At 37.7% G+C, this 25055-nt stretch overlaps 1 protein-coding gene across 1 annotated transcript; it reads left to right on the top strand.

Annotated features, from left to right (window-relative positions):
- Positions 1-254: 254 nt before the first annotated feature.
- On the top strand, positions 255-23244 carry SERPINB10 (serpin family B member 10). The gene is made up of 8 exons (XM_008013839.3): positions 255-337; positions 6801-6977; positions 8760-8825; positions 9272-9409; positions 11415-11532; positions 17193-17335; positions 20214-20369; positions 21959-23244. Exons 2-8 carry the CDS (start codon positions 6810-6812, stop codon positions 22361-22363), a joined length of 1194 nt encoding a protein of 397 aa, XP_008012030.3. The 5' UTR covers positions 255-337; positions 6801-6809; the 3' UTR covers positions 22364-23244.
- Positions 23245-25055: the final 1811 nt, after the last annotated feature.

Here is a 25055-nt window from a genome sequence, read left to right as displayed (position 1 = left end):
GACTAGAGAAAGGATTAAGCCAAGAAAGGATGAGTTATAATTTGTCAGAATCCAGGTCTCTACATGTGTACAGAGATGGAAAGTGTGAGTAATTAAATAATTCAGGCAAATCCTTAACTGTCTCTTTTTATTGAAACTTCTGGCTAAAATAAGCCTGAAAGAAAGAGTATATATGCTTGTAAAACTGAATCAAAGGGTGGAGCTAAGAACAGGGAGGTGCTAACCTTTTTTTTTTTTTTTTTTTTAATTTCTTCAGTTGAAAGTTTCCCAACTCTTCAGCCACAATCTCTTACTACAGAAGCAAATTGCCTATTCTGCTCCAGTGGAAGAAAACCAGGTATTGTAAATATTTCTTTGGGTAATGATTTTATTTATGTTTTTCTTCTTGGTTGAAGTGCTTAGCTAAGTAACAACTAATCAAGACCCCTTCTCCCAAAAAAGTCCAGAAATAATAGATAAGGCCCAATCCCTTAAGAATTTTTCTGTATAAGTCATAGAGTAACCTAAGCTGGTTTGAAGTTTGTACTAGAAAGAGGGATATGGGAGAAAGAACATTCATTCCCCAAAAAAGTTAGAGAAATTGTTTTTCTAGGAATCGTGGAGTGGAATTTGCTCCTTGTTTTACCTGGCATTGTGAAATCAGGAGTGGAGTTTCCTCCAGTCACTTTTCTGTATCTGTCAACATAGGCAGGGGAGAAATAGGATATTCTCTCAGGACAGTTGAGCCAAAACCCTTTAACCCTTTAGCAAATGTGAGCTTGGCACCCTGAATTTGGATCCTAGTCATTAATATATGGAACTCATGGTTTGATTCTTTAACTGTTCCCCCTCAAACCCAAAACCCCACTCTCCTCTCCGGGCCACCATTTCATGGGCCATTAGCTTTCTTCTCTTCTGTGGAATAACCAATGTTCCGAATCCCCCACATTACACTAGGCGCTCTTTATAAACCACCCCAAACTATTACCTATCTCTAAAAAAGGCCTTAGGTGAATAGAGAGGTGCTGGGGATTGAGGGAAGCTGTCATTCTCTGATATGCACAACTCCATGAGGAGGTAATGTTATCATTGTCGTCAGAAAGGCAAGAGGCCTTAGGGAGTGTCTCCTGGAAAACGGGACAAGAATCCTTCTCCCCACTCTCCAGATCTTCTTTCTCCTCCTGATGGTTCTCCATCACATAATCTCTCTCTTTAGCCACTAAAATCTTAAACACAATGAGATACAATAGCAAAAGCGACTGTATATTCAGAGTCAAGAGAACGAAGTTGCAGTTTTGACTCTGCTGTGCATCCTTTGCTCAATCAGCCTCTCTCAGCTTCAGTTTCTTAGCAGGCAAAACGGGGGAACTGGGTTAGGGAGATTCCAAGGGTCTTTCCAACTCTGATATGCTAGGGGCATGTGATGATGAAATGTCTATGATGAGACATTTTGATGAATGACGCCATCTTTTTCTTGCTTTTTTCATTCTCTTTGGCTTCTCCTCCGAGCCTGTCTACAGGTTAAGCTCATAGATGATCAGTTTACAGCTCTTGAAAACTGCAAAAGAGCAATTAATTTTGAAAATGACATGGTAGACTTCTGACCTACACATTTGCAGTCTTCTCTGAAAATATAATTGTCCAACACTTGTATGGAATAATTATTTCCTGTAAAATTTCATCTCAGAATTCTATACCCTTCAGAAAGTATTTTTCATTGTCGGGTTAGATATCACTAATGGATGGCTTAGTACTTCATTAGATTTCTTTAAAAAAAGAAAACAAAGAATTGTTTCTCTTGTATGTTCTGGGTAACATCTGATATATAAATAATGATACTAATAAGGGAATTAATGAAGACAAATACAACTAAATATTAAGTTTACATGAGAAATTAGCTTTTATAATAGAGAATTACTGTTTTCAGGAACATGTTACAAGTAAATAAACACTAGAATAACCATAAACTGAGGTAGAAAAACCCCAGCCTCTAAAATGGTACTTTCTCCCCACTTCATGAAGAGTGTGGTTTGGCCAAGAACCAAACGCTTTCCATGTGAATTTAATTCATGAGTTTTAAAAATACAAAGCTTGATATATACTGTATGCAGGTAACAAAACGTTAGTTGAATGAATAAGAGCCTTAAAGGAAGTATAGAGTTATTTTGAAGATGACATTTGATCTGTTGAGGAAGAAATAGTCACAGGCAAATATTCAATATTTTATGAGGGTGTAGAATTACTACAGAACTACAGTCTTTTTTGTTTACTGTTTAATCAAATCATGTCAGCCTGGGATTATCATAAGCTTTTGGAGTAGGCAGAAGCCACACCTAGGGCATGATTTAGAGGCAGGGAAGCTGTTTGGGTAAGTGTAAATTTATGGCTAGGAGGGATTCCCACAGTATCACTATTAACTCCAAGTTATGATGAAACCAAAACTTTGTCTACACATGTCTCTCTCATGATTAAGTTATTTGAGTATAGAGAATTCCTAATGTCTTCCAAAGCTCTCATTCTAGGTTTCTCAGAAGGCCAGGTGACGTGCATGCAAGGCCTAACACTACACAACCTTGGCATTAATGAGATTTCCTAGGCCTAATAATTGGAATTATTTTATTTTTAAAATAATTTCAGTTTTTATTTTTGACTCAGAGGGTACATATGCAGGTTTGTTAGAAGGGTATAAAGTGTGATGTTGAGGTTGAGGTTTGACTGATTCCATCACCTAGGTAGTGAGCATAGTACCAAAGAGTTAGTTTTTCAATCTTTTCTCCTTTCTCTGCCTCCCCACTCTAGTAGTCCCCAGGGTCTATTTTTGCCATCTTTATGTCTATGAGTACCCAATGTTTATCTCCCACTTATAAGAGAGAACATGTGGTATTTTGTTCCTGTCGTAATTTGCTTAGGATAACAGCCTCTAGGGCATCCAAGTTGCAGAAAGGTACATGATTCAATTCCTTTTTTTGGTTGCACAGTATTCCATGGTGTGTAGGTACCATGTAATCCTTACCCAATCCAACACTAATGGGCACCTAGGTTGATTTCATGTCTTTGCTATTGCGAATAGTGCTGTGATGAACACATATGTGTGTGTCTCTTTGGTAGAATGATTTATTTTCTTTTTAATGTATACCCAGTGATGGAATTGCTGATTTGAAGAGTAATTCTAAGTTCCTTGGGAAATCTCCAAACTCCTTTCCATAGTGGCTGATCTAATTTACATTTCCATCAACAGTGTACCCTTTTCTCCACAGCCTCACCAGCGTCTCTTGTTTTTTGACTTCTTAATAATAGCCATTCTGACATATATGAGGTAGTATTCATTATGGATTTGACTTGTACTTCTCTAATGATTAACGATGTTGAGCACTTTTTCATGTTTGTTGCCCACTTGTATGTCTTCTTTTGAGAAGTATCTGCTGATGTCCTTTGGCATTTTTTAATGGGGTTGTTTTTTGCTTGTTGAATTAAGTTTCTTATAAATAATGGATATTACACTTTTTTCAGTGGAATAGTTTGCAAATATTTTCTTCCATTCTGTAGTTGTCTGTTTACTCTGTTGATAGTTTATTTTACTGTGCAGAAGCTCTTCAGTTCAATTAGGTCCTGCTTTGCTTTTGTTATAATTGCTTTTGAAGACTTAGTCATGAATACTTCCCCCAACACTGATATCCAAAAGGGTGTTTCCTAGATTTTTTTTCTAGGGTTCTGATAGTCTGAGATCTGACATTCAAGTCTTTAGTCTATCTTTAGTTCATTTTTGTACATGTTGAATAGTGGGGTCTACTTTCATTTTTCTGGATATGGTTAACCAACTATCCCAGCACCATTTATTGAATAGAGAGTCCTTTCCCAATTGCTTGTTTTTGTTTACTTTGTTAAAGATAAGATGTCTGTAGGTGTGCAACTTTATTTCTGGGTTCTCTATTCTGTTCCATTGGCCTATGTGTCTGTTTTTGTGCCAGCATCAGGCTGTTTTGGTTACTGTAGGCTTACAGTATAGTTTGAAGTTGGGTAATGTGATGCTTCCAGCTTTGTTCTTTTTTTCTTAGGGCTGCTTTGGATATTGGGGCTCTTTTCTGGGTCCATATGAAATTTAGAATAGTTTTTTCCAATTCTGCGGAAAAAATGATGTTGGTAGTTTGACAGAAATAGCATTTAATCTGAGGTTTGCCTTGGGCAGTATGGTCATTTTAGCAATATTGATTTTTCCTGTCCACGAGCGTGGAATGTTTTTCCATTTGTTTGTATTATTTATGATTTTTTTAGCAGTGTTTTTTTAGCTCACTTTGTAGAGATCTTTCCATTTCTTCATCAGGTATATTCCTGGGTATTTTATTTATTTATTTATTTTTGACTATCGTAAATGGAATTGTAGTCTTGAGTTGGCTCCCTGTTTGAATGTTACTGGTGTATAGAAATGCTACTGATTTTTGTGCATTGGTTTTGTGTTCTGAAACTTTACTGAAGCCATTTTTTGGTTCCAGGAGGCTTTTGGTGGAGTCTTTAGGGTTTTGTAAGTATAGAATTACATTGTCAATGAAGAGAGATAGTTTGACTTCCTCTTTTCCTATTTGGGTGCCTTTTATGTCTTTCTTTGTCTCATTGCTCTGGCCAGGACTTCTAGTACTATGTTGAATAGGAGTGGTAAGAGTAGACATCCTTGTCTTGTTCCAGTGCTCAAGGGGAATGCTTCCAGCTTTTGCCTGCTCAGTATGATATTGGCTGTGGGTTTGTTACAGATAGCTCTTATTATTTTGAGGTATATTCCTTCAACACCTAGTTTGTTGAGGGTTTTTATCATGAATGGATATTGGATTTTATTGAAAGCTTTCTCCACCTCTATTGAGATGATCGGATGTTTTTTGTTTTTAAGTGTGTGGTGAATCACATTTATTGACTTGTGTATGTTGAACCAATATAGTACTCCAGGAACAAAGCCTACTTGATGGTGGTAAATTAACTTTTTGATGTGCTACTGGATTCAGTTTTTAAAAATTTGTTGAGACTTGCTTTATGGCTGAGCATGTGATCAATCCTGTAGTATATTCCATATGCAGATGAGAAGAATGTATATTCTGTGGTTGATGGTGGGAGTATTTTGTAGATGTTTATTAATAAGTCCAGTTGCTCAAGTTTTTCTTTGTTAGTTTTCTGACTCAATGATCTGTCTAATGCTGTCAATGGGGTGTTAAAGTCCCCCACTATTATCGTGCGTCTATCTAAGTCTTTTTGTAGGTTGAAGAGTACTTGTCTTATGAATCTGGGAGCTCCAATGTTGGGTGCATATACATTTAGTAAAGTCTTCTTGTTGAATTGAACCCTTTGCCATTATATAATACCCTTCTTTGTCACTTTTTACTTTTGTTGGCTTAAAGCCTGTTGCATCTGATGTAAGAATCGCACCCACTGCTCTATTTTGTTTTCAATTTGTGTGATAGCTCTTCCTCCAACCATTTACTTTGAGCCTATGGGTGTTATTACATGTGAGATGGGTCTCTTAAAGACAGCAGATTAATGGGTCTTGTTTTATAACCCAACTTGACACTCTGTGTTTTTTACATAGAGTGTTTAGCCCATTTACATTCAAGGTTAATATTGATATGTGAGGTGTCAATCCTATTATGAAGTTATTAGCTGGTTGCTTTGTGGTTTCTATTGAGTGGTTGCTTTATAAAGTGTGTGCACTACATACTTAAGTAACAAGTATCATTCTTTTGTTTCCATGTTTAAAACTTCTTTAAGGATTTCTTGTAAGGCTGGTCTAGCAGTAACAGATTCTCTTAGCACTTGGTTAAATCATTTAACCTATTTGAGAAATTATTTTGCCATAAAATCAAAATAGATGGAATTAACTATAGAAACCTAGTTTTAAAAGGCTTTTAAATTAAAATATTGTTGTATCGGTTGGGTATGGTATGTTGGCTTTGGTTTAGGGTGGACTCAGTAGCATAATATCTATGCAGTATCCTCAGTTGTAATCATCATCAAAGATGTCTGCAGTTGCCTCAGTGGTCTAGGCTGTGAGTGTTTGTGATGGAGTGGAGGTGGTGCACATTTGCTGTGGATTGGGGCACCTGTCGTTTTCAGGCCAGGTACATGCAGGTGTGGTAGGCTGGCCAGCTGTTTGGTTGCTTCCGTTAGAGATGACATTTAAATGCTGAGTATAACATCAAAAAAGATGAGGAAACCTGAGAACTCTTGTTCCAGAAGACCAGTTTCAGAGGGTCTCAAATGAGTGAGAATAAAGACAAACAGTCTTAACTTCTCAACTTCTCTACAAGCATTTTCCAATTAATTGTGCATGATTCCATGTTTACATAAATTAAAAATGGTAGTTACAGCCCAAACCATGAATATTGTAAATGAGTAATAAAAATTTATAAGCACCCATTTTGTGCAAAATCCTTAGCTAGGTGCTGTTAGGTACATGAAGCAGCGTAAGAAGAATATATTGCTCTCAAGAATCTTATGCTGGAGTTGGAAAAAACAGAGACAAACACATGGAAACCAAACTAGTGGTGTGAAAAATGTCAAAAGAGTCGCAAAAACTATGTTATGGGACTCAGCTTTTAACTGACCAGAATCCATTTATTCTCTAATGTACATTAACACTAAAATTTGAGACAATTCCCTTAAATTCTCTAAACTTCAGTGTTTTAATATATAAAATACTAGTATCAGACTAGAATTTTGCTAAAGTCTATTCAGCTCTTACGACTACATACATGGATATGTATGCAAATATGAATACATATTTTTTCAAAGGTGGAAAGAAATATTCATAAGCTGTCTAACTTTTGCTTTATTTTTCTTAGGTTTCCTCAATGGGCACTCTAGCAACATCAATCAACCAGTTTGCCTTGGAGTTGAGCAAAAAGCTAGCTGAATCTGCTCAGAGTAAAAATATTTTCTTTTCTTCCTGGAGCATCTCAACTTCCTTGGCCATGGTGTATTTGGGCACAAAAGGCACCACTGCAGCCCAAATGGCCCAGGTGAGTGGAAGAGGTCAATCATCTTCTGTTTCTTGTAAACTAAGTGCTTTCATTGCCTTTTAACTTCAGTTTTCTCTTGACAACTCAATAATTTAAATTTCAAAATAGCATTCTCTAAAACAAGACAGACATTAAAAAATTCTATACCATGAAACAAATCCTGGTAAAGGGAATCAGTTTTCAAACTGTTGCTGGGAAAACCATTTGAGAACCTGTGTCCTTTAGCAAAATAAAATGGAGAAAGGATGAGGTTATCAATTTTTGTTCAACACCAAAACCAATTTTATTTTGATGATATTATTTCAAAAAGTAATCGGTCAAACTTTAAATAACAGAATTATTCAGCATCTTTATAATCACGTAAGGATTTTCTTGGAGACACAAAAAAGAAAAATAGAAGAATTCTGTTTCTCACGCTTTGTTTGATTCTCTCTTTGTTTAGTCCCTGGTTATCTGAATGGAGTCCTGGTTATCTGAATGGAGCCCATTAAGATCATTAAAATAACAACATAATACTATAGTACACAGAACTATTTTTGCAATAAGCATCCTCAAAACACTGTGTGTATATAAACATATATATAGCCATAGATAGCAAAATAGCTATATGTGTAAAAATATATATGAATGCATATACATATATGCAACAATATGTATATAAAATGTGTTTTCAAATAAAAATAAAAACAGAAAGAGTAAACTTGGCCCTAAATCTTGCAAAACCAAAAGGCCAAGTGACAGAATTTTCACCCAAGAAGGTGACTTTCTTGCAAAGTATGGATATGAACACAGCTGGTAATTCTGAAGGATGTGGGCAGGACACATGCTCTATTAGTCTGGACTTGGGATATCATCCTTACTCTTGTGGTTCACAAGATATCAGGTAGTTTAAAAAGTACAACAGCAACAACAAAATCCTTGTTCACAACCTGTTAATGATTGGTTCATTAGCTCAAAAGTCTTAATAATTAATGTGATAGACAATCTTAAATGGATTCCAGAGTGAGTCTATTTCATGTAAATATATGGCTGGATGTTGCTTGTCCTTGTTTCAGATGTTAACACTCCCAGTTGCAAATGAGCCTCATGAATTAGCTGTGCACCCCTTTTATGGCAGGTGGCCCTTGTTTTATTACCATAGATCAATGCAACCCTTGATGCAATATACTGTATTTTTTATTGTCAACTGGGTCCAGGGCATGGGAGATAAAAGTATTTCCTTCTGTTCTACTGTTGTACAATTCCAAGGAAAGTAGGGTATCTACGTCTTTCCTGTTAACTTTCCAATGAAATGCTGGGGTGAACACAAACATTGTGCCTATATATGTCAAGTGGTAGTAGACAACAGGAACTGAGCATTTAACTAGAAAAAAAAAAACAAGTAAAATTCCTTAATTTTCCACATAATTATGGCTTTTACTGAAACTGTCTAAATGATTGTCTCAGTTGGACACCTAGCATTCTTCTTAAAACAACCATGAGTAAAAAGGAAATATGGAAAATAAGAGAATTTTATGTCAAGGTTTTCCCAACATCATTCTAGTTATAAAACATAGGAAAATAAAGAGACTAGCAACTTAAATTGGACTTTAGAAAATGTGTTTAAAAGTAGTTCTTGACTTATTTATTAAACACATTTTTTAAGTTAAGTCAGAGCCCCTTTTTAAATTAATTATATGTTCTGCAATTATAGGAATGACTGACTTGTATTTACAGATGATGTGTAATTTATATGATTAATTCTCTGCAGTCTATTCATTTGTCTTTTTATTGAAATTACAGGTGCTTCAATTTAACAGAGACCAGGGAGTCAAATCCAGCCCTGAAAGTGAAAAAAAAAGGAAAATGGTATATCTTATCCTTTAATACACATTTGATAATTAAGGAAAAAGTACTTTTAGCACATGTATTTTAGTGATAATTTAAGCAACTCTTATCAGGTAACTTTTCTTAGAAACATATATTAAAGTTACAGAAACTTTTTTTCGGAATATAAAATGTCTACACTTTTTGAAAGATCTCTTGTCCCCATACCCTTTTAATCTCTTTAAAAATTTCTCTAGTTTCAAATTTTTTTCTTGCTTGCTTTTGCAAACTAAATGTGAAGAAAATTATGGCCTCAATAACATTTCATTCTTTTGTACTAACACTAAAGAAAACATTTTTATCCACTTTAGGATCATTTTCAACTTTTGTTTGCAATTTACCAAATAATTTTATTTAGCTTTAGTTTGCTAACATGTACGTAACTCTTGTTCAACATTTTTATTTGACAAATTCCTTCTATTTTAAAGGAATTCAACTTGAGCAACTCGGAAGAAATACACTCTGATTTCCATACGCTTATCTCAGAAATCCTCAAGCCCAACGATGACTACCTACTTAAAACAGCCAATGCGATATATGGTGAGAAAACGTATCCATTTCACAATGTAAGTGCAAATGTCTTATTTTAAGCTAATGGAAAAGAAAGCAATGTGAGACCTATCAGTAAACTCTGTATATTTCTTTCTATACAAATAAATGTACTATGTACTCTGTACATTTATTTCTATTCATGTACATAATTTTTAGATTCACTGCTGAGTAATATGCTGAGTAATAAGTCTTATCTAAAACACATAGGTCAAGCCATCACTTTACCAAATAGATAAGAAAATTATCATCTCCCACTAATTTCAAAGAAGAGTCCAAGGGTAAAAAGCAGAAAAATGCAAAAAGGAAATTGAAAATATTGCTGCATGCATGGTTCTTAAGGAAAAATATCTACTAATAACAGAAATGTGGCATTAAATGTGCTATAGAATCTTAAATACTTTTGAAAATAAGTTCATGTTCAAGAATCAGGGACAATCTTAATGTGGTCAGTACTTCCCTGTAAACAATCAATTAGACCAACCAACCAGTGTCTAGTGGTAAAGGAAACCAATAACAGGTATCAAACCAGATCTAGCACTCAGATATTTCTGTCTAGAATAAAGAGGTAACCCCTGAGAATGGCCTACAAATACATATGGAGACTTGGCTGGAGACTGTCTACTTGGGAGCAAAACTGATCTTGGGATGAGAGAAGTAAGCAGTTTTCACATCAAGACTTTACAGACTTTGGGAACATGAAACATGAAATAATATCAACTTCTCTTTGCTAATGGTTGAAATCCCACCAATGTAGACCATGATGACTCTGTCCTCAGTTAAGAGTGTCACACGACAACCAAGGTCAATAATTTATTTCTTTGTCCATCATCTCCTTGGGCAGGATGACCCACGTGTCCAGTGGGCAAAGAGTAAGGAAATTAGATAGGGTAGAAGAATAGCAATAAGATAAAATAAAGCTACCTTGTGATTTCAAGCAATGCTATCCTTGTTCAAATCTAGTGAATTCTGGGGAGTTCAGGACTTGAGCTTTGTTACTACTAAAGATATAAAACCAGCCAAATGGAATCTTAAAGACAGTTTCCTTTCTCGTAGGCTCATGGACTCCGGTTTAATTCAGAAGTAGGAGAAATGATTGACTCAGTGGGCACTTGGAAACAAGAGGGACACAGAGATAGAGACAAACATATTTTTATATGTCCACAAGCCCTGAGTTAAGACAGGCAGTGGTCCCTCATAAATATTTAAGTTTTCTTTCCACTAGATTTTAAATTCCACAGAATTTAGACTTCATAATCTTCAAGCCACTTCCTGGCAACAGAATTAACTCACCACTTTTTACTCCCTATAAGCCCTCCATAAAGTAAGCAAATTGAAGGAATACTACATGGTCTTGAAGAATAAATTATGTTCCCAAGGCTGGTGCCCCCATAAGAGCAACCTCAGTCATAGCCTACATGTGATGACTGCCACTGCATGAACATCAGAGGACCAGGAGGAGTTAGAGGCCTCATTTCTTTTTTTTTCCTCAGAATGCTTAATATAACATTCGACTCTGCTTACAAATCCATTTTCATGGCAGAATATCATTTTCTTCACGGGCCCTCCACAAAGTTCTTGATGTTTAGAATCCACAGAAGGAAGCTACCAGTATCAGAAGCCTCACTTTGGAAGCATCCCTACCATAGAAAGTCAAGTACAATGCTCAGTACCTCTTGGCCACTGGGGTCACTCTTTTTATTTGTAGTCCCTTTCCATTCTAGCCTCATTTCAAGGCATGGATAAAAATAGAAAGGAAGAGGATGTGGAAGCCCCAAAAATGTGGGCATCAGTACTTCCTGCCACAGCTGGAGCTTTGCATAGCTAGCCAGTGCCCTGCTAAGTTTGGAGAGGGAGGTATTTAGTTTTTGACCAAAACTGGGAGTCAGGAAAGAGAGAATGGAGTGACGGTGTGGTAGTGTGCAATTGCCCGCTTACCTAGTTCTTTTGATAATCTAAATAGATTTGATTTCTCAGTTTTGAACAAACTCTACAAAAGAGGATTTTATCTATGTCTCTCAGAAATATTTAGAAGACATGAAAACACATTTTGGTGCAGAGCCTCAGTCTGTTAACTTTGTGGAAGCTTCTGACCAAATCAGAAAGGAGATCAACTCTTGGGTTGAAAGACAGACCGAGGGTAAGCTTTCACCAAGGGGCTTGGCAGCGTGCTTTTCCCAAACATCCTTGTATTTATTTTAGTTTGTGTCATGTGTAAGTATGTATATTCCTTAAATAGAAGTGTGGACACATTGTAAATATTCAGAACATTATTTCTATTCATGTACATAATTTTTAGATTCACTGCCTAGTAATAAGTCTTATTTAAAACACATAGGTCAAGTCATCACTTTACCAAATAGATAAGAAAATTATCATCTCCCACTAATTTCAAAGAAGAGTCCAAGGGTAACAAGCAGAAAAATGCAAAAAGGAAATTGAAAATACTGCTGCATGCATGGTTTTTAAGGAAAAATATCTACAGAAATGTGGCATTAAATGTGCTACAGAATCTTAAATACTTTTCAAAATAAGTTCATGTTCAAGTATCAGTTAGAGTATGGATTAAACTACTCTAAAGAAGAGACCCAAAATATAGTGGCTTAAAAAGACACAAGTTTGTCTTTCTCTCAAATAATAGTTCAAAGGTAGTTAGACATCCTAGGTTAGAGAGCGCATTCTGTCTCCCAAGACCATCCAGAGATCCAGGCTGGTGTTCAGCGCTGCCATCCTCAATACATGGCTTCCATCTCTAGGTGCAAGATGGTTCTTACAATAGCCAGTTGTACTAGCAGCAGGAAATGGGGAAAAGAAATTTCAACAACAGCTAACTTGTCTTTAAGGGGATGCCCTAGAAGTTTCACACGTCAATTCCACTCATATTCCACTGGCCTAAACGTAGTTCATGGCATACTTTCTGCTAGGGTGACCAATACCTTCTGGTTTGCCTGTGACTTTCCTAGTTTTAGGATCAAAAAGCCCCTAATTCCAGGCAAGAGTGACCAACCACATTCCAGTCACTATACTTGCTGGAAGAAAGACCTGCGAAATGGAGTTTTCAGCTGGGTTGCCACTTGTCACCTAAATTTCAGGGTTTTATTTCTAAAAGGAAATAGTAGACGGATTCTCCCAGGCAATTTAACAGTCTTTTATTATTATCCTTATTTTAGAAATAAGGAAGCTGAGATTTTAGAGAAATTATCTATGATTACACAGTTTAAAGTTTCAGAAATAGGATTTCAAATATGTCAGCTTAGTTCCAAAGTCTGAACTGATTTCTACACATTATGCTGCCTTTTAAATCAACATTTCAATTGATATTCTATTATATCTAGGAAGAAATACAAAGGCATCATCATTAATGAAGATTAATTCATCATTCATGACTTAATGAAGATTAATTTATCATTTGTCATTAATGAATATTAATGATGATACCTTTGCTTTGTGTCTAAGCACATGGAATGTTTCGCAGTCTTCTCCCCTGAACTTCAGGACTCATAACAAATACCTGCTAGACATAATTGTCAAGCGTCCCATGCATTTCAAATTCAACATACCTGAAATCACATTCAGAATGGTTTTCCCAGACCTTGTCTTCCTCATGTATTCTGCATCTTGGTGAATGGGTACACCAACCACACACTTGCCCAGAACAGTAATCTGAGAGATATTCTAAATTCTCCCCTTTCCTTTGCTTCCTCTTAAGTGTTTCTCAGAGTTCACTCTTCCTTTCATATCCCTTCCTCCAGTCTTTCTTTCTCTGCTATCTTGTATCTGCACAGATGCAATAATTTGCCTCTAATCTTGTTCCCTTCAAATCTAACCTCCATTTACCACCCAAATTACCTGCCTAAAATATAAATTAGACCAGATAGGCCATGTCACCCCTCTACTCAAAACTGATTCATGCTGCCCCATGACCTGCGGGATCAGCACAAAGCCCCTAACCAGACACATAAGGCCCAATGTGCCTGTGGAGCCTTGCTTGTCTCTCCACTTCAACTCTTGTCACTCCCTGGATTAAAATCTGTATTTCAGGGATTCTACATGTCAGAGTGTCATGAACTTCCTGTGCTACTTAATGGCCCTGTACTCATACTATTTCTTCTATCTGAAATACCTTTCCCTGCCCTGCCACCCCAACCCCTCCTCTGCCCCCAAATAACTTCTCAGGGCTTCATTCAGGCGAAACATCCTCTTCTTTGCTCCCATGACATTTGTGCAAACCTTTACTTTGACACTTACCACACTGTTATCAAGACTAACTGCTTATACATCTACGTCCCCTGCTAGACTCAAGGACTCCATGTGCGATAACTCTGCCTTCAGTTTTAGTCACACATGACAGGCCTGCTCATAGCAGTTGTTCAGAACATTAACATTTATTGGAATGAATTGATAACATTGGCAGCCCTAAGTGCTCAGTTCCTTTTACATTGAACCCGTGACTCAAAAGCCGTGGTGAAGCAAGAGTGACCATGGTACTCAACTTCCATCCTTATTTGCATTCATCTGAAAATAAGTTTGTTTCGTTTAGAATTATAGATTAGCTAGCATTTACTAAGTACTTGCACTTTTGCAGCTTGTGTGAGACCACATTTGATTGCATAGGCAAAAGTATGTTGTGACCTGCAACACAAATTCAACAGAGCAGGAGTAGGAGTAAGAATAGTGCTGGAGTTGGACAAAATGTTAGGTCTTAGATTCCTAGCCTGGCGACTGTTATGTTGTTTGGAAGTCAGGTGGGGATCCTACAGTTAGGAAGGCTGGGGCAACTAATCTGCTAGCTTTGCATCCCAGCAAAGCCTTTTAGAGCCAAGAAGATAGCTGTTGTCTGATGCCACATAAGCACGGCTCTTAGGACTTGGTCCTTGCCTTGCTTCCCCAGCTTAGACTGATGCACTCAAGCTACATGACAAGATCCAGGTGTCTGGATTACAGAGCTGTCCAGAAGATCTTCCTATGAAGATGGAAATGTGTCATAAATCTGCACTGTCCAGTGGAGTAGCTTCTATTCCCATGTGACCATAGGTGATTTGAAATGTGGCTAATGTGACTGAGGAACTGAATTTTCAACTTTATTTCATTTCAATTAATTTAAATTTAAGTAGCCACATGCATCTAGTGGCCACCATATTAGGCAGCATAAGTCTAGAAGTTTCGGTTTTGAAGAAGAACTGAGCAAATAATCTTTTACTTTATGGAAGAAAGGGCAGACTGCTGATTATAGTACTATATGGCCACGGTATGGAATATTCACACTTTAAAAAATTCTCTGTTATCATACCACCGGTCAAATGAGAGGCACCAAAAAATAAGCTCATGGTGGACACAGTCCAAATCTTTCACTGAGCCTTGTTTGCCACATCCCATGATTTCATTCCCCCAGCTGACCCTCCTCATTCTATTCCTCAGAAATGGAATTGTCCAGAGAGGGAGAAAGCTGTAATCCTTCTGTATTTTCTATTTTGGACACAAATATCTGCTATTTGGAAGCATTCAACATCAAATAAAATAAGGAATTAATTAGCTATTCAGGAACTTAGACTTTGTCGAGGCAGAGTTCCGTGTGTCCTTAAGGGAAAGTTGCTAGGGTGTTTGGCATGACTAGGTTCTACCTGAATCAGCTCAAAGAAACTTCTTTCCTCGAGAATTCAACAGGTCTTCTCCAAGGTCTTCATTTTTCCTTTAGACAGCAGCATCCAGTATCATTAATAAAAACAACACACCTGCACCCTGAACCTTCCCTAGATGATTTTAGAACATTTTTCTTTCTTTTTGGTGTTCTGAGGTTTCAACATTATGTTCTAGGCAGGGGTCTTTTTATTTATTTACTTTATAATTTTGCTGGCAATCATTTTAAATCTAAATACAAAGGTCTTCAGGTAAAGGAAATTGTGTATATGATTTATTTCATGATTTTCTTCTTTTCATTCTGTCCCTTCTTGCCTTCAGTACTTCCAATAAACAAATTTGAAATTTCCCAATCTATCCTATCTGTTTTGATTTTCCATTTATATTTACTTTTCATCTCTTTGCCCTTCTGTTATCCTTTTCCAGCTCATGGTTTTTCTCCAGCTATGTTCATTCAACTGTGCAGTCAATCTATTCAAGAGTTTTATTCCACAGTTATGTATGTTCAGCTTTGACAATTATTTCTTTTCCCTTCGAGACTTACGGTTATTGGTTATTCCTTTTTCATTAGTGAAATCAATCAGCTTTCTCTGAATATGTAAATTTTGCTTATTTTTAAGTCTTTTTGTTGTATTAATTCTGTTTCCTGTTAGTATGTGTTGATGTTGGTGCTTCTCTCTCATAGGGTGGATTTTCTTAACTGTTTAATACTTTTGGTTTTCTGTGTGTCTTTTTGAGTGAGGATCCCATTTTACCAGTCTTAGTTTATAATACAGATCACAATACCTTGTCTATGGTGACTGTTGGGCTGACATTGATGTGCTGTGTTTATAACTTGCCTTCTGGGCATGGGAAGCTTCCAGTTTTTCTTGGGAGTTCCTAGCACCTTGGGAACACTGTTCTAACTCCCCTGTTTCATTGTTGGGTTAAATATCACTAATGGATGGCTTAGTACTTCATTAGATTTCTTTAAAAAAAGAAAACATTATATTAAAAAAATATAAATATAAATATAAATATATAAAAGTTATATTAAAAAATATAACGATATATTTAACTTTAGAAAAAAAAACAACTAAAATTCCTTAATTTTCCACATAATTATGGCTTTTACTTAAACTGTCTAAATGATTATCTCAGTTGGACACCTAGCATTCTTCTTAAAACAACCATGAGTAAAAAGGATATATAGAAAATAAGAGAATTTTATGTCAAGGTTTTCCCAACATCATTCTAGTTATAAAACATAGGAAAATAAAGAGACTAGCAACTTAAATTGGACTTTAGAAAATGTGTTTAAAAGTAGTTCTTGACTTATTTTATTAAACAGGCTACAATGAACCCTGTGTTATTAGATTGGAATTGAAAGTACCAATATGACCCCCTACTCTTCAATATATATGCAGAAAGATAATTCAATAGATAGATGTAAAAATAGATACAGATGTGTGTATAATATGTACATTTTCTAGCCCCATTTGCTGAGAGGATCTGGAAGCAATGACTGTTGCAGAGTGAAACTGGGTTGGCCACGAGGTTCTCAATCCAGTTCTATCTACCTCAGTTATCAAACATGTGCCTCTAGAGCAAACCTATAATACTTGATTTGAGAGATTTATATTCGACATATTTTTATAAATCTTTCAAGGTGCTTTAGTAGAGAGTTTGGAGAGAATGTATTCGGGGTTGATAGTCAAATATCAGTTTTAGTTGTAACTATAACAACCTGATCGAAGCAATTGCACACAGCAGTATTTTGGGCAACAGGAAAACATTGGCACAACCTTTCAGATGTTAATCAGAACAGCTTACCGCTTGTGGCTACAAACGGAAGTGAAAAAGAAGGAAGCATTTCAGTCCCCTCAAAATAGGGGTACAAATGAACTCATATTAGAGGGAACTTTTTATAATTAAACTGCAAATTTGTACTTTATGTGGAATAATGCTTACTGACCATTCAGCATATTATTTCTTCAGCGTTTCTCTCTTTATTCACAGCAGCTATTCTGGACAGGAATAGTACTTGTCCATTTCTGGAAAATCAAAAACCAGGACTTTTAAAGGAAACTTGTATAGTTCCAGAAAAAATAGAAGCCTGGTTGTCTTTAGTTAAAATAGACATATTTCTACAAGTCATTTGCAACCTGCCTTTTGTTCTTACAGGTAAAATCCAGAATCTCCTACCTGATGACTCTGTGGATTCCACAACCAGGATGATTCTGGTGAACGCCCTGTACTTTAAAGGAATCTGGGAACATCAATTCTTAGTGCAAAACACCACAGAAAAGCCTTTTAGAATAAACGAGGTAGGAACCTTATAAAGATCAGTTTGGATTTTCACATGGCATTGTAAAAGTGATTCTCTTATAAATTCACTCTTCTTTTAGATTATATGTTCTTTGGAACTATGGCTCTTACTAGGGAAGTGATGGCTGGGCTAAAAGCCTCCAGTTCTATGGGGAATTCAATGAAATTCCCCTGTCCTTGTTCTTCTCTGAATATACAATCACTCAGTCCTTGCTACCCATGTGAGCTGGGTAGGGTAGTTTTCACATTTATTTCCTAGGTGAGAAAAATACAGTGTAGCCAAGTGACTGGAGGCAAGCGTGAGTTAGAAGCAGTCCAGAACAAGAACCTAAGAGTTCTCACTGTAAGTTCTGTACCTGCCTTGCTAAACCAGTACTAACTTCTACCAAATTCTTACCCTTACATAATAAAAGCAATAAAAAGGGAGACTAATGTAAGGTTATAGATCTGATTCTCATGAATGGGCTGCAGTGCGGCTGGGCCTTGGGACCTGATTGGAAACAAGGACTCAAATGTTGTCAGGATTTTTTCGTATATTTTTTCCAACTCTGTTTCTACCATAATTCTTCTCTCAGGTTGAAGTCTAACTTGCTCTGCTTCCCCATTCACAATCACGGAACATAGCTAGCCATAGGACCTTCTCCATTCTAGAGACCAGTTGGAAAATCCCATTCCAAATTCCTAGGAAAGGAACTAGTGGACCACGGTTTGTTACAGTTGTTTAGTCTAGGGATAGGCCACAAACAGGGCTGCTGTGGAACTATGGCTGTAATGAATGTGTGCAATAGGCATTTCTCAATCAGTGGTGAGGATGGGGAAGGAACTGAACACATAATCCAATAGGTTAACAAGAAGTGAGCTGGATAGTTACCTGGGTTTGTATATTCACTGGATATTTTCAGTTGCAAGTGATAGAAAAGTATTCCAAACTAGCTCTGGCAAAATGGGAATTGCATTGGAATTAGCTTAGGTAACAAAAAAACTGGGAAGTCCAGGAGTGAGTGATTGGGGGTATTTAGAGTCTTAACACATAATCCCAGTTCATTCTCATGCTGTCTCTTTCTCTTTTTCTCTCTAGTTGCTACTCTCATTCTCTAATTATGATCAGGGAATATGGTTGCCTCATATTCAGCCTTCAAGCTTCACAACTCTAGTAGACAGAGAAAGTGTTTGCCATTAGCTCTAAAACAGTGATCACAAGGAGGGCTCTGGTTGGGGCCATTCATGGGCTCTCTCTGGAAACAACCACAGTATGCTGGAGTACACCCAGTAAACAGCCCTTGTCATATGGCCACCACCTTAGCATATGGTGGGGCTTTGTGATTGACAGTTCCACACATAGAATGGAAAAGTAACATATGTCTACAACATCTAAGTTGCAGGGGTGTTTGTTTTGCTTTTGTTTGGCAGTTGGTCTTATTTTTAAATTAGCTTATTTTTTAGATAATTTTTAGGTTTACAGAAAAAAATATGCAGAAAGTACAGGGCTCTCATATGTCCCCCCTTCAACACACACAGTTTCCCTTATTATTAATATCTTGCATTAGTGTGGCAAATTTGTTTTAATTAATGATCCAATATTGATACATCATTATTAACTAAAATCTATAGTTTACATATGTGTCCACTCTTGATGTCGTACAGTTCTATGGGTTTTGAAAATGCCCAGTGTCATGTAGCCACCATTACAATAGCATTCTGAATAGTTTCACTGCCCTAAAAATGCCCTGTGCTTCACCTGTTCATCCATTCCCCCTAAATTCCTGACAACAACTGATCTTTGATTGTACAGTTTTGTTTTTTCTGGAATGTCACATAGTTGGAATCATACAGCACGTAGCCTTTTCAGGATGGCTCCATTCACTATGAATTTAAGGTTCCTCCATGTCTTTCCAGGGCTTCGTAGATCTTTTTGTTTTATTGCTGAATAATATTTCATGGTACAATTGTATCACAGTTTGTCATCCATTCACCTATTGAAGCACATCTTAGTTCCTTCCAAAATTTTGGCAATAATAAATAAATCTGCTATAAACACCACACTGTGGGCAAGTTTTTCTGTGGACACTGTTTTTAACACATTTGAGTAAATACCTAGGAGCACAATTGCTGTATCGTTTGGTAAGACTAGGTTAACTTAGTAAGAAACTGCCCAATTAACTGTTTTCCAAAGTGACTGTGCCACTGTGCATTCCCTCTACCAGTAAATGACAGTTCCTGTTGCTCCATATCTTTATCAGCATTTCGTGTTGTCAGTGTTTCATATTTTAGCCGTTCTAATAACCTTGTGCAATTTGCAATCTCCTAATGACATATGACTGAGCATTTTTCATGTGTTGTATCTCTTCCTGGTGAGGTGTTTCTTAGATCTTTTGCCCATTTAAAAAAAAACTGACTTGTTTGTTTTATTATTGTTGAGTTTTGTATTATTTGTTGAGTTTTTATTATTGTCTCTTATAAGTATATGTTTTGCAAATATTTTCTGCTCATCTATTGCTTGTCTTTGCAATCTCTTAGTGAATGTCAGTTTTTATAATACTAAAATACTTCCTCAAATATTTTCATGTAAAATATGCCTTACTCAGTTTCTGAATTATTGGCATTTCCATAATTTACACAAGAGCATATATTAAGAGTTTGATTTAATACATGTTGCTGTGATTTATAGGGGATACCACAGTCGTGTTAGAAACTCACATATCTGCTATTGGTGATACTTTTCAGTGGGATAGATATTTCCATAAAGGAAGGCCTGGATAACTTTATTCAGCATTTAGCAGAGAATCACCAATTTCACCAACTGGGAGCCAATGATGGTAGAGAATCAAGGAGTTAGTGGAATACTTCTTCAATGACCTTGTTACCTTTTTGTTTTAGACTACAAGCAAACCAGTGCAAATGATGTTTATGAAAAAAAAGCTTCAAATTTTTCACATAGAAAAGCCACAAACAGTGGGCCTTCAACTCTACTACAAAAGCCGTGACCTCAGCCTGCTTATCCTACTGCCAGAAGACATTAATGGGCTGGTACAGGTAAATAACATCAGTGTGTCCGATGTGAGGGTGTTTCCAGTGTTTACTAAAAGAACTGGTTGGCCAAGGTTTCTCCCAATTGTCCTCAGGAAGAATGGTCTCCCTATTATTTAATTCCTATAGAGAAAAGTCACCAATGTATCTTGAGTCCTAGGCACTTCACCTTCACAATATTATTTAAACTTTACAACACTCTATAAAGTTAATATTACTGTTCCTCAGAAAGGCTAAGCAATGTATAGACAGCTCCAGCCTGGGGTCATCACATACAGAGCCACATGTACAACAGGTACAAATATACCTTGTCAGTCACAGAACTGTGTGGATTGATCATAACCATCTTTCAATCAGTCTAGGTTTTTCTCTGGTAGGATCTATGTAATTTGAGATTAATATTTTAATCATTTGCATTAGTATACACACATATCAAGCTGTCTTCCAAAACTTATTTTTTGAGCATTTTTATCAAGTAAACAACCTTCAGGAGAAAAAGTCTGTATCAATACTGTCTTCAAGAATTATTTAAGCTGTTTACCAGCCAAATTTCTATTAATCTGGACACAACTTTGGTTAGACCATGCTTCTGAGCAATTTGCATGCCTAAATGGAACATGAGTTTCATGCAACAGATGGCTTGTCTTTCTTTGCACTGTGTCTAATTTTTCACATGTGTCAGACTCTTAATACTTGTAAGTTTCCATGATCCTACTAGTATGTAGAAAATATTTCCAAATTATGTCATAACATTTGTGAAACTGGAGAGAATAGTAAAAATAAAACCAGTGTGGACAAATAACCATTAGAGTCAGCTCTTTTAAGATAAAAACCTAGAAGTGCAATTTCCTGAGCTGAAGGTATTGTCATGTTATTAATGTAAATGGTTTACAGGTATGCCATTGACAGCCAAAACTTCAGTTTAGAAAATGCATGTGCATTAAAACAAACATGCCATTTAAAAAAGCAAATATATACATATATACATATGTAGTATGCACACACATATATTTATTATTTTAAAAATTCAAAATATAAAGAAGAGGGAAAGCATCCTTAAACTCAATATAAAATAGTTACTTTTGAGATTTGGGGGATTTTCTTATCTTTTCTTTCTTTTTTGACTTAGTTGATAATTATTAATCTCACGTTGTTTTGATTAGAGTATAGACATGTTATTTTATTCCAAATTTTGTTTTCAAAGAGCTGTCTCTCATGTTGACAAACAGGTTTTCTTGTGCCTTGGCTTACAACTTGAACTAGAGTATATGCTTTGTATAGATAACATCTAAATGTATATTTATATTGATGTATTTGAGTGTATAGTTGATGTCTTGTATACTATAGCAGAAGTACTTCCATTTTGAATTAAACTGTAATTCTCCTATATCTGGATAGCAATTAATCTGCAGAAAAAAGATTTTGAAGGTCAACATTATACAACCAAAGGATATCCAGGTGTGTGTGTGTTGTCATTCTGAGTAATGGGAGTGATCATAATTCATCTATGTAATTCCTAGGGAGCTCTCTCAACTACTGTTTTTCATTCCAGTTTGGAATTACTAATTCTTTCTTTCTTGGTTCCAAATGGGCAGCTGGAAAAGGACATCACCTATGAGAAGCTGAATGAGTGGACCAGTGCAGACATGATGGAGTTGTATGAAGTGCAGCTACACCTTCCCAAGTTCAAGTTGGAAGACAGTTATGATCTCAAGTCAACCCTGAGCAGTATGGGGATGAGTGATGCTTTCAGCCAGAGCAAAGCTGATTTCTCAGGAATGTCTTCAGCGAGAAACCTATTTTTATCCAATGTTTTCCATAAGGCTTTTGTGGAAATAAATGAACAAGGTACTGAAGTCACAGCTGGCACTGGGAGTGAGATAGATTCACGAATTAGAGTCCCATCCATCGAATTCAATGCAAATCACCCATTCCTCTTCTTCATCAGGCACAATAAAACCAACAGCATTCTTTTTTATGGAAGATTATGCTCTCCCTAAATCCCGCGTATCTCTCAACAAACAAGGCCATCTTACAGTGTGAAAAATGTACCATGAGATGGAAAAGCACAATTTTCACAAAAATGAGTTTGTAGTCTAAACCTTTTTCATATTTGAATATAAGTAAATAGATCTTGAAATAATGCATTCTAATGATCCTGTCATATCTGTACAGCTGGAGAGAATAACGTGTTTTATTTTTACCATGTTAACATTTTGTCTCATGTGACTTTCATTTACATTTCAGAAGAGCTATGCTATTCAACTGAATGCCTTACAATTCTTGATCACTTGCAATATCCATGATACTTGTTATCATTATATATTTTGTATCCATCATTAAATGAAAAAAATCTTTATAAAGGTGATATGATATTGATAAATAAGAAGTTTCTCAAGAATATCATTTTGATCAAAATTTTAGCCGGGCATGGGGGTGCAAACCTATGGTCCCAGCTACTCAGGAGGCTGAGGTGGGAGGATTGCTTGAGCCCAGGAGGTTGAGAGTGCAGTGAGCCAAGATCACACCACTGCACTCCAACCTGGGCAACAGAGCAAGACCCTGTCTCAAAAAGATCATTTTGATGGTTCATAAATTACCATTGTAAAACTAAATCCCCTTTTTCTGCTATTTAAAAAATACTTATTTTTTTAACTTTAACATTAACTTAAAAAACTAGTGAAATCCAAATTAAATCTGTAGTTCAGCTAGTAGCAATCTCTCAATGTTGGTGCCCTAGTTTTGACAAATGTACCCTGCTAATGTTAGGATGTTAGTGCTTGGGGAAACTGTACTGGAGTACATGAGAATTCCCTGTATTATCTCTGCACCTCTTCTGTGAATCTAAAATTATTCCAAAATAAAAATTTTATTAAAAATAATCATTGTGGATGGCTGAAATACTTAAAACCAACGTCTCCCAGTAACCTTAGCCCCGGCGAGCGCAATGCAGCGCGCGCTCCTCATCCTGGGCGCCCATCCTCGGCTGCTGCTGCTTCCTTTCGGGCCCCTGGGCCTGACCTTCCTTCTGGGTCCGCACAGAAGGCCTGAGCGCGTCGCCTCTGACACTGGTCCAGCGCGCAGAACGCGGTGTGCCTCGGCTGCCATCTCCTGGAGACTAATTCTAGTGACGTCGAGAGTGAAGCACAGCCTCAACAACATTACAGCTGGTGACCGGTGAGGTGACAGAAATGAACAGGGCGCTGTGCCGGGAACTAACAGATGGTCTCTTTAGGGTGTATGAAGTGTCCCTTGACCCTTCTCTCCCCGAAGTGGACATCAAGGTGACTCCTCCCCCCAGGACCTCCTACCCGTGGCGTCCTGCGACCCCCACCCCCGCTGCCAGCCTAGTCCTCCCGGGAGCCCTCGGGTGGAGCACGGGGTTGGCTGAGCGGATGGGGGAGACTCTGCGGACACAGTCCAGCCCCGCAGGATGCAAGTGGCGCAGAATCCTTGAAAGAGCTTCCGAGTGAACCCCACGCCCGCCAGTGGGGCGGAGCCCTAGCCGGGAAGGGCGAGTTCCCGCAAGGCCAGCGCGGAAGCGAAGAACGCGCTGTGGGGAGGCAGGGGCGCAGGAGGGGGCCCGCAGCTGGTGCTCAGAGCCGGGAGGAAGGAACTCCCCCCGGGAGTGGTGGGGTGGCCCTCGGGACGCCTCACGGACCCCATCTCTCAGCCGAGCTCCAGGCAGCCTCGCCCATCGCTCCTGCACCCTACGCGCCCTGGCCGAGAAATGGCGCTGGGCTCGGGCGGGGATCACCTCGAGGCCGGGGCTACCCTAATTTTAGGGCCTGGAGATACCTGTTGCTTTCAGGGACTCTAAGCCCTGTATTTCTCCGTCTGACTCAGCTCCTAGTCCGCACGCACGGGAGCCTCTGCTCTTTTCCCGACATCTCCGGATTTCGGCATCTGGCTCAGCTTCCTCGTCATCCGCACCTGCACCATCATCTGTCCACACATGCAGCTTTCGGTTCCTCCTAGATGCCCGGCTAACCCCCAACCCATAAGATTCTACACCCGCTGGATTCTAGGCACTTTTACTGCCACTTAACTATGGTCACGTACTCCATGACCCCATATGAGCCTTGTCATCTTTCCCAACTGCTCAACTTCCTCAATAGTTGTTTTCAATAACTCTCTTATCTGGTTCTTTCTGTGCCTCTCTTGCCTCTCTAAGTGTCTTTCTCCGGCTCTTTTTTCCCTTTATTGACCGCTTATATTTTGGCGTTCTTAGGGCTCGGGTGCTCTTTACGCTATCTCTGGAAAATCTGTCCATTCCCGTGACTTTAGCTATACCGATTTGCTGAGGACCCCTAAGTTTTTCTTTTTTGTAGAGACAGGGTCTCACTATGTTACCCAGGCTGGTCTCGAACTCCTGAGCTCAAGTGACCCTTCCACCTTTGCCTCCCAAACTTCTCCTGAACTTTCCATATAACCTTAGCATGTCAAAAATGAAATTCATTTTCTCCTCCAAATTCATTCAGTTTCCTGTTTCCCCGATCTTGCTTATTGTCACTGCCATTCACCGGCTTGTCCAAGTTAGTAAGTCTGGAAATCATGCCAGCTTTCTCCTTCCTCACTCTCCCACCCAACAATCCCCAGGTCCTGTCTATCCTCCTTCTTAAACAGCTCTTCCATTCATTTTTTAGTTTTAGGTTTTTCATTAAATGAAAGACATTTCCCTAATTTCCTAGT

The sequence above is a fragment of the Chlorocebus sabaeus genome, chromosome 18, assembly GCF_047675955.1.
Source record: "Chlorocebus sabaeus isolate Y175 chromosome 18, mChlSab1.0.hap1, whole genome shotgun sequence".
Taxonomy (NCBI): domain Eukaryota; kingdom Metazoa; phylum Chordata; class Mammalia; order Primates; family Cercopithecidae; genus Chlorocebus; species Chlorocebus sabaeus.
The sequence above is the reverse complement of the archived record's forward strand: the minus strand, read 5'-3'. Positions and strand labels throughout refer to the sequence as shown.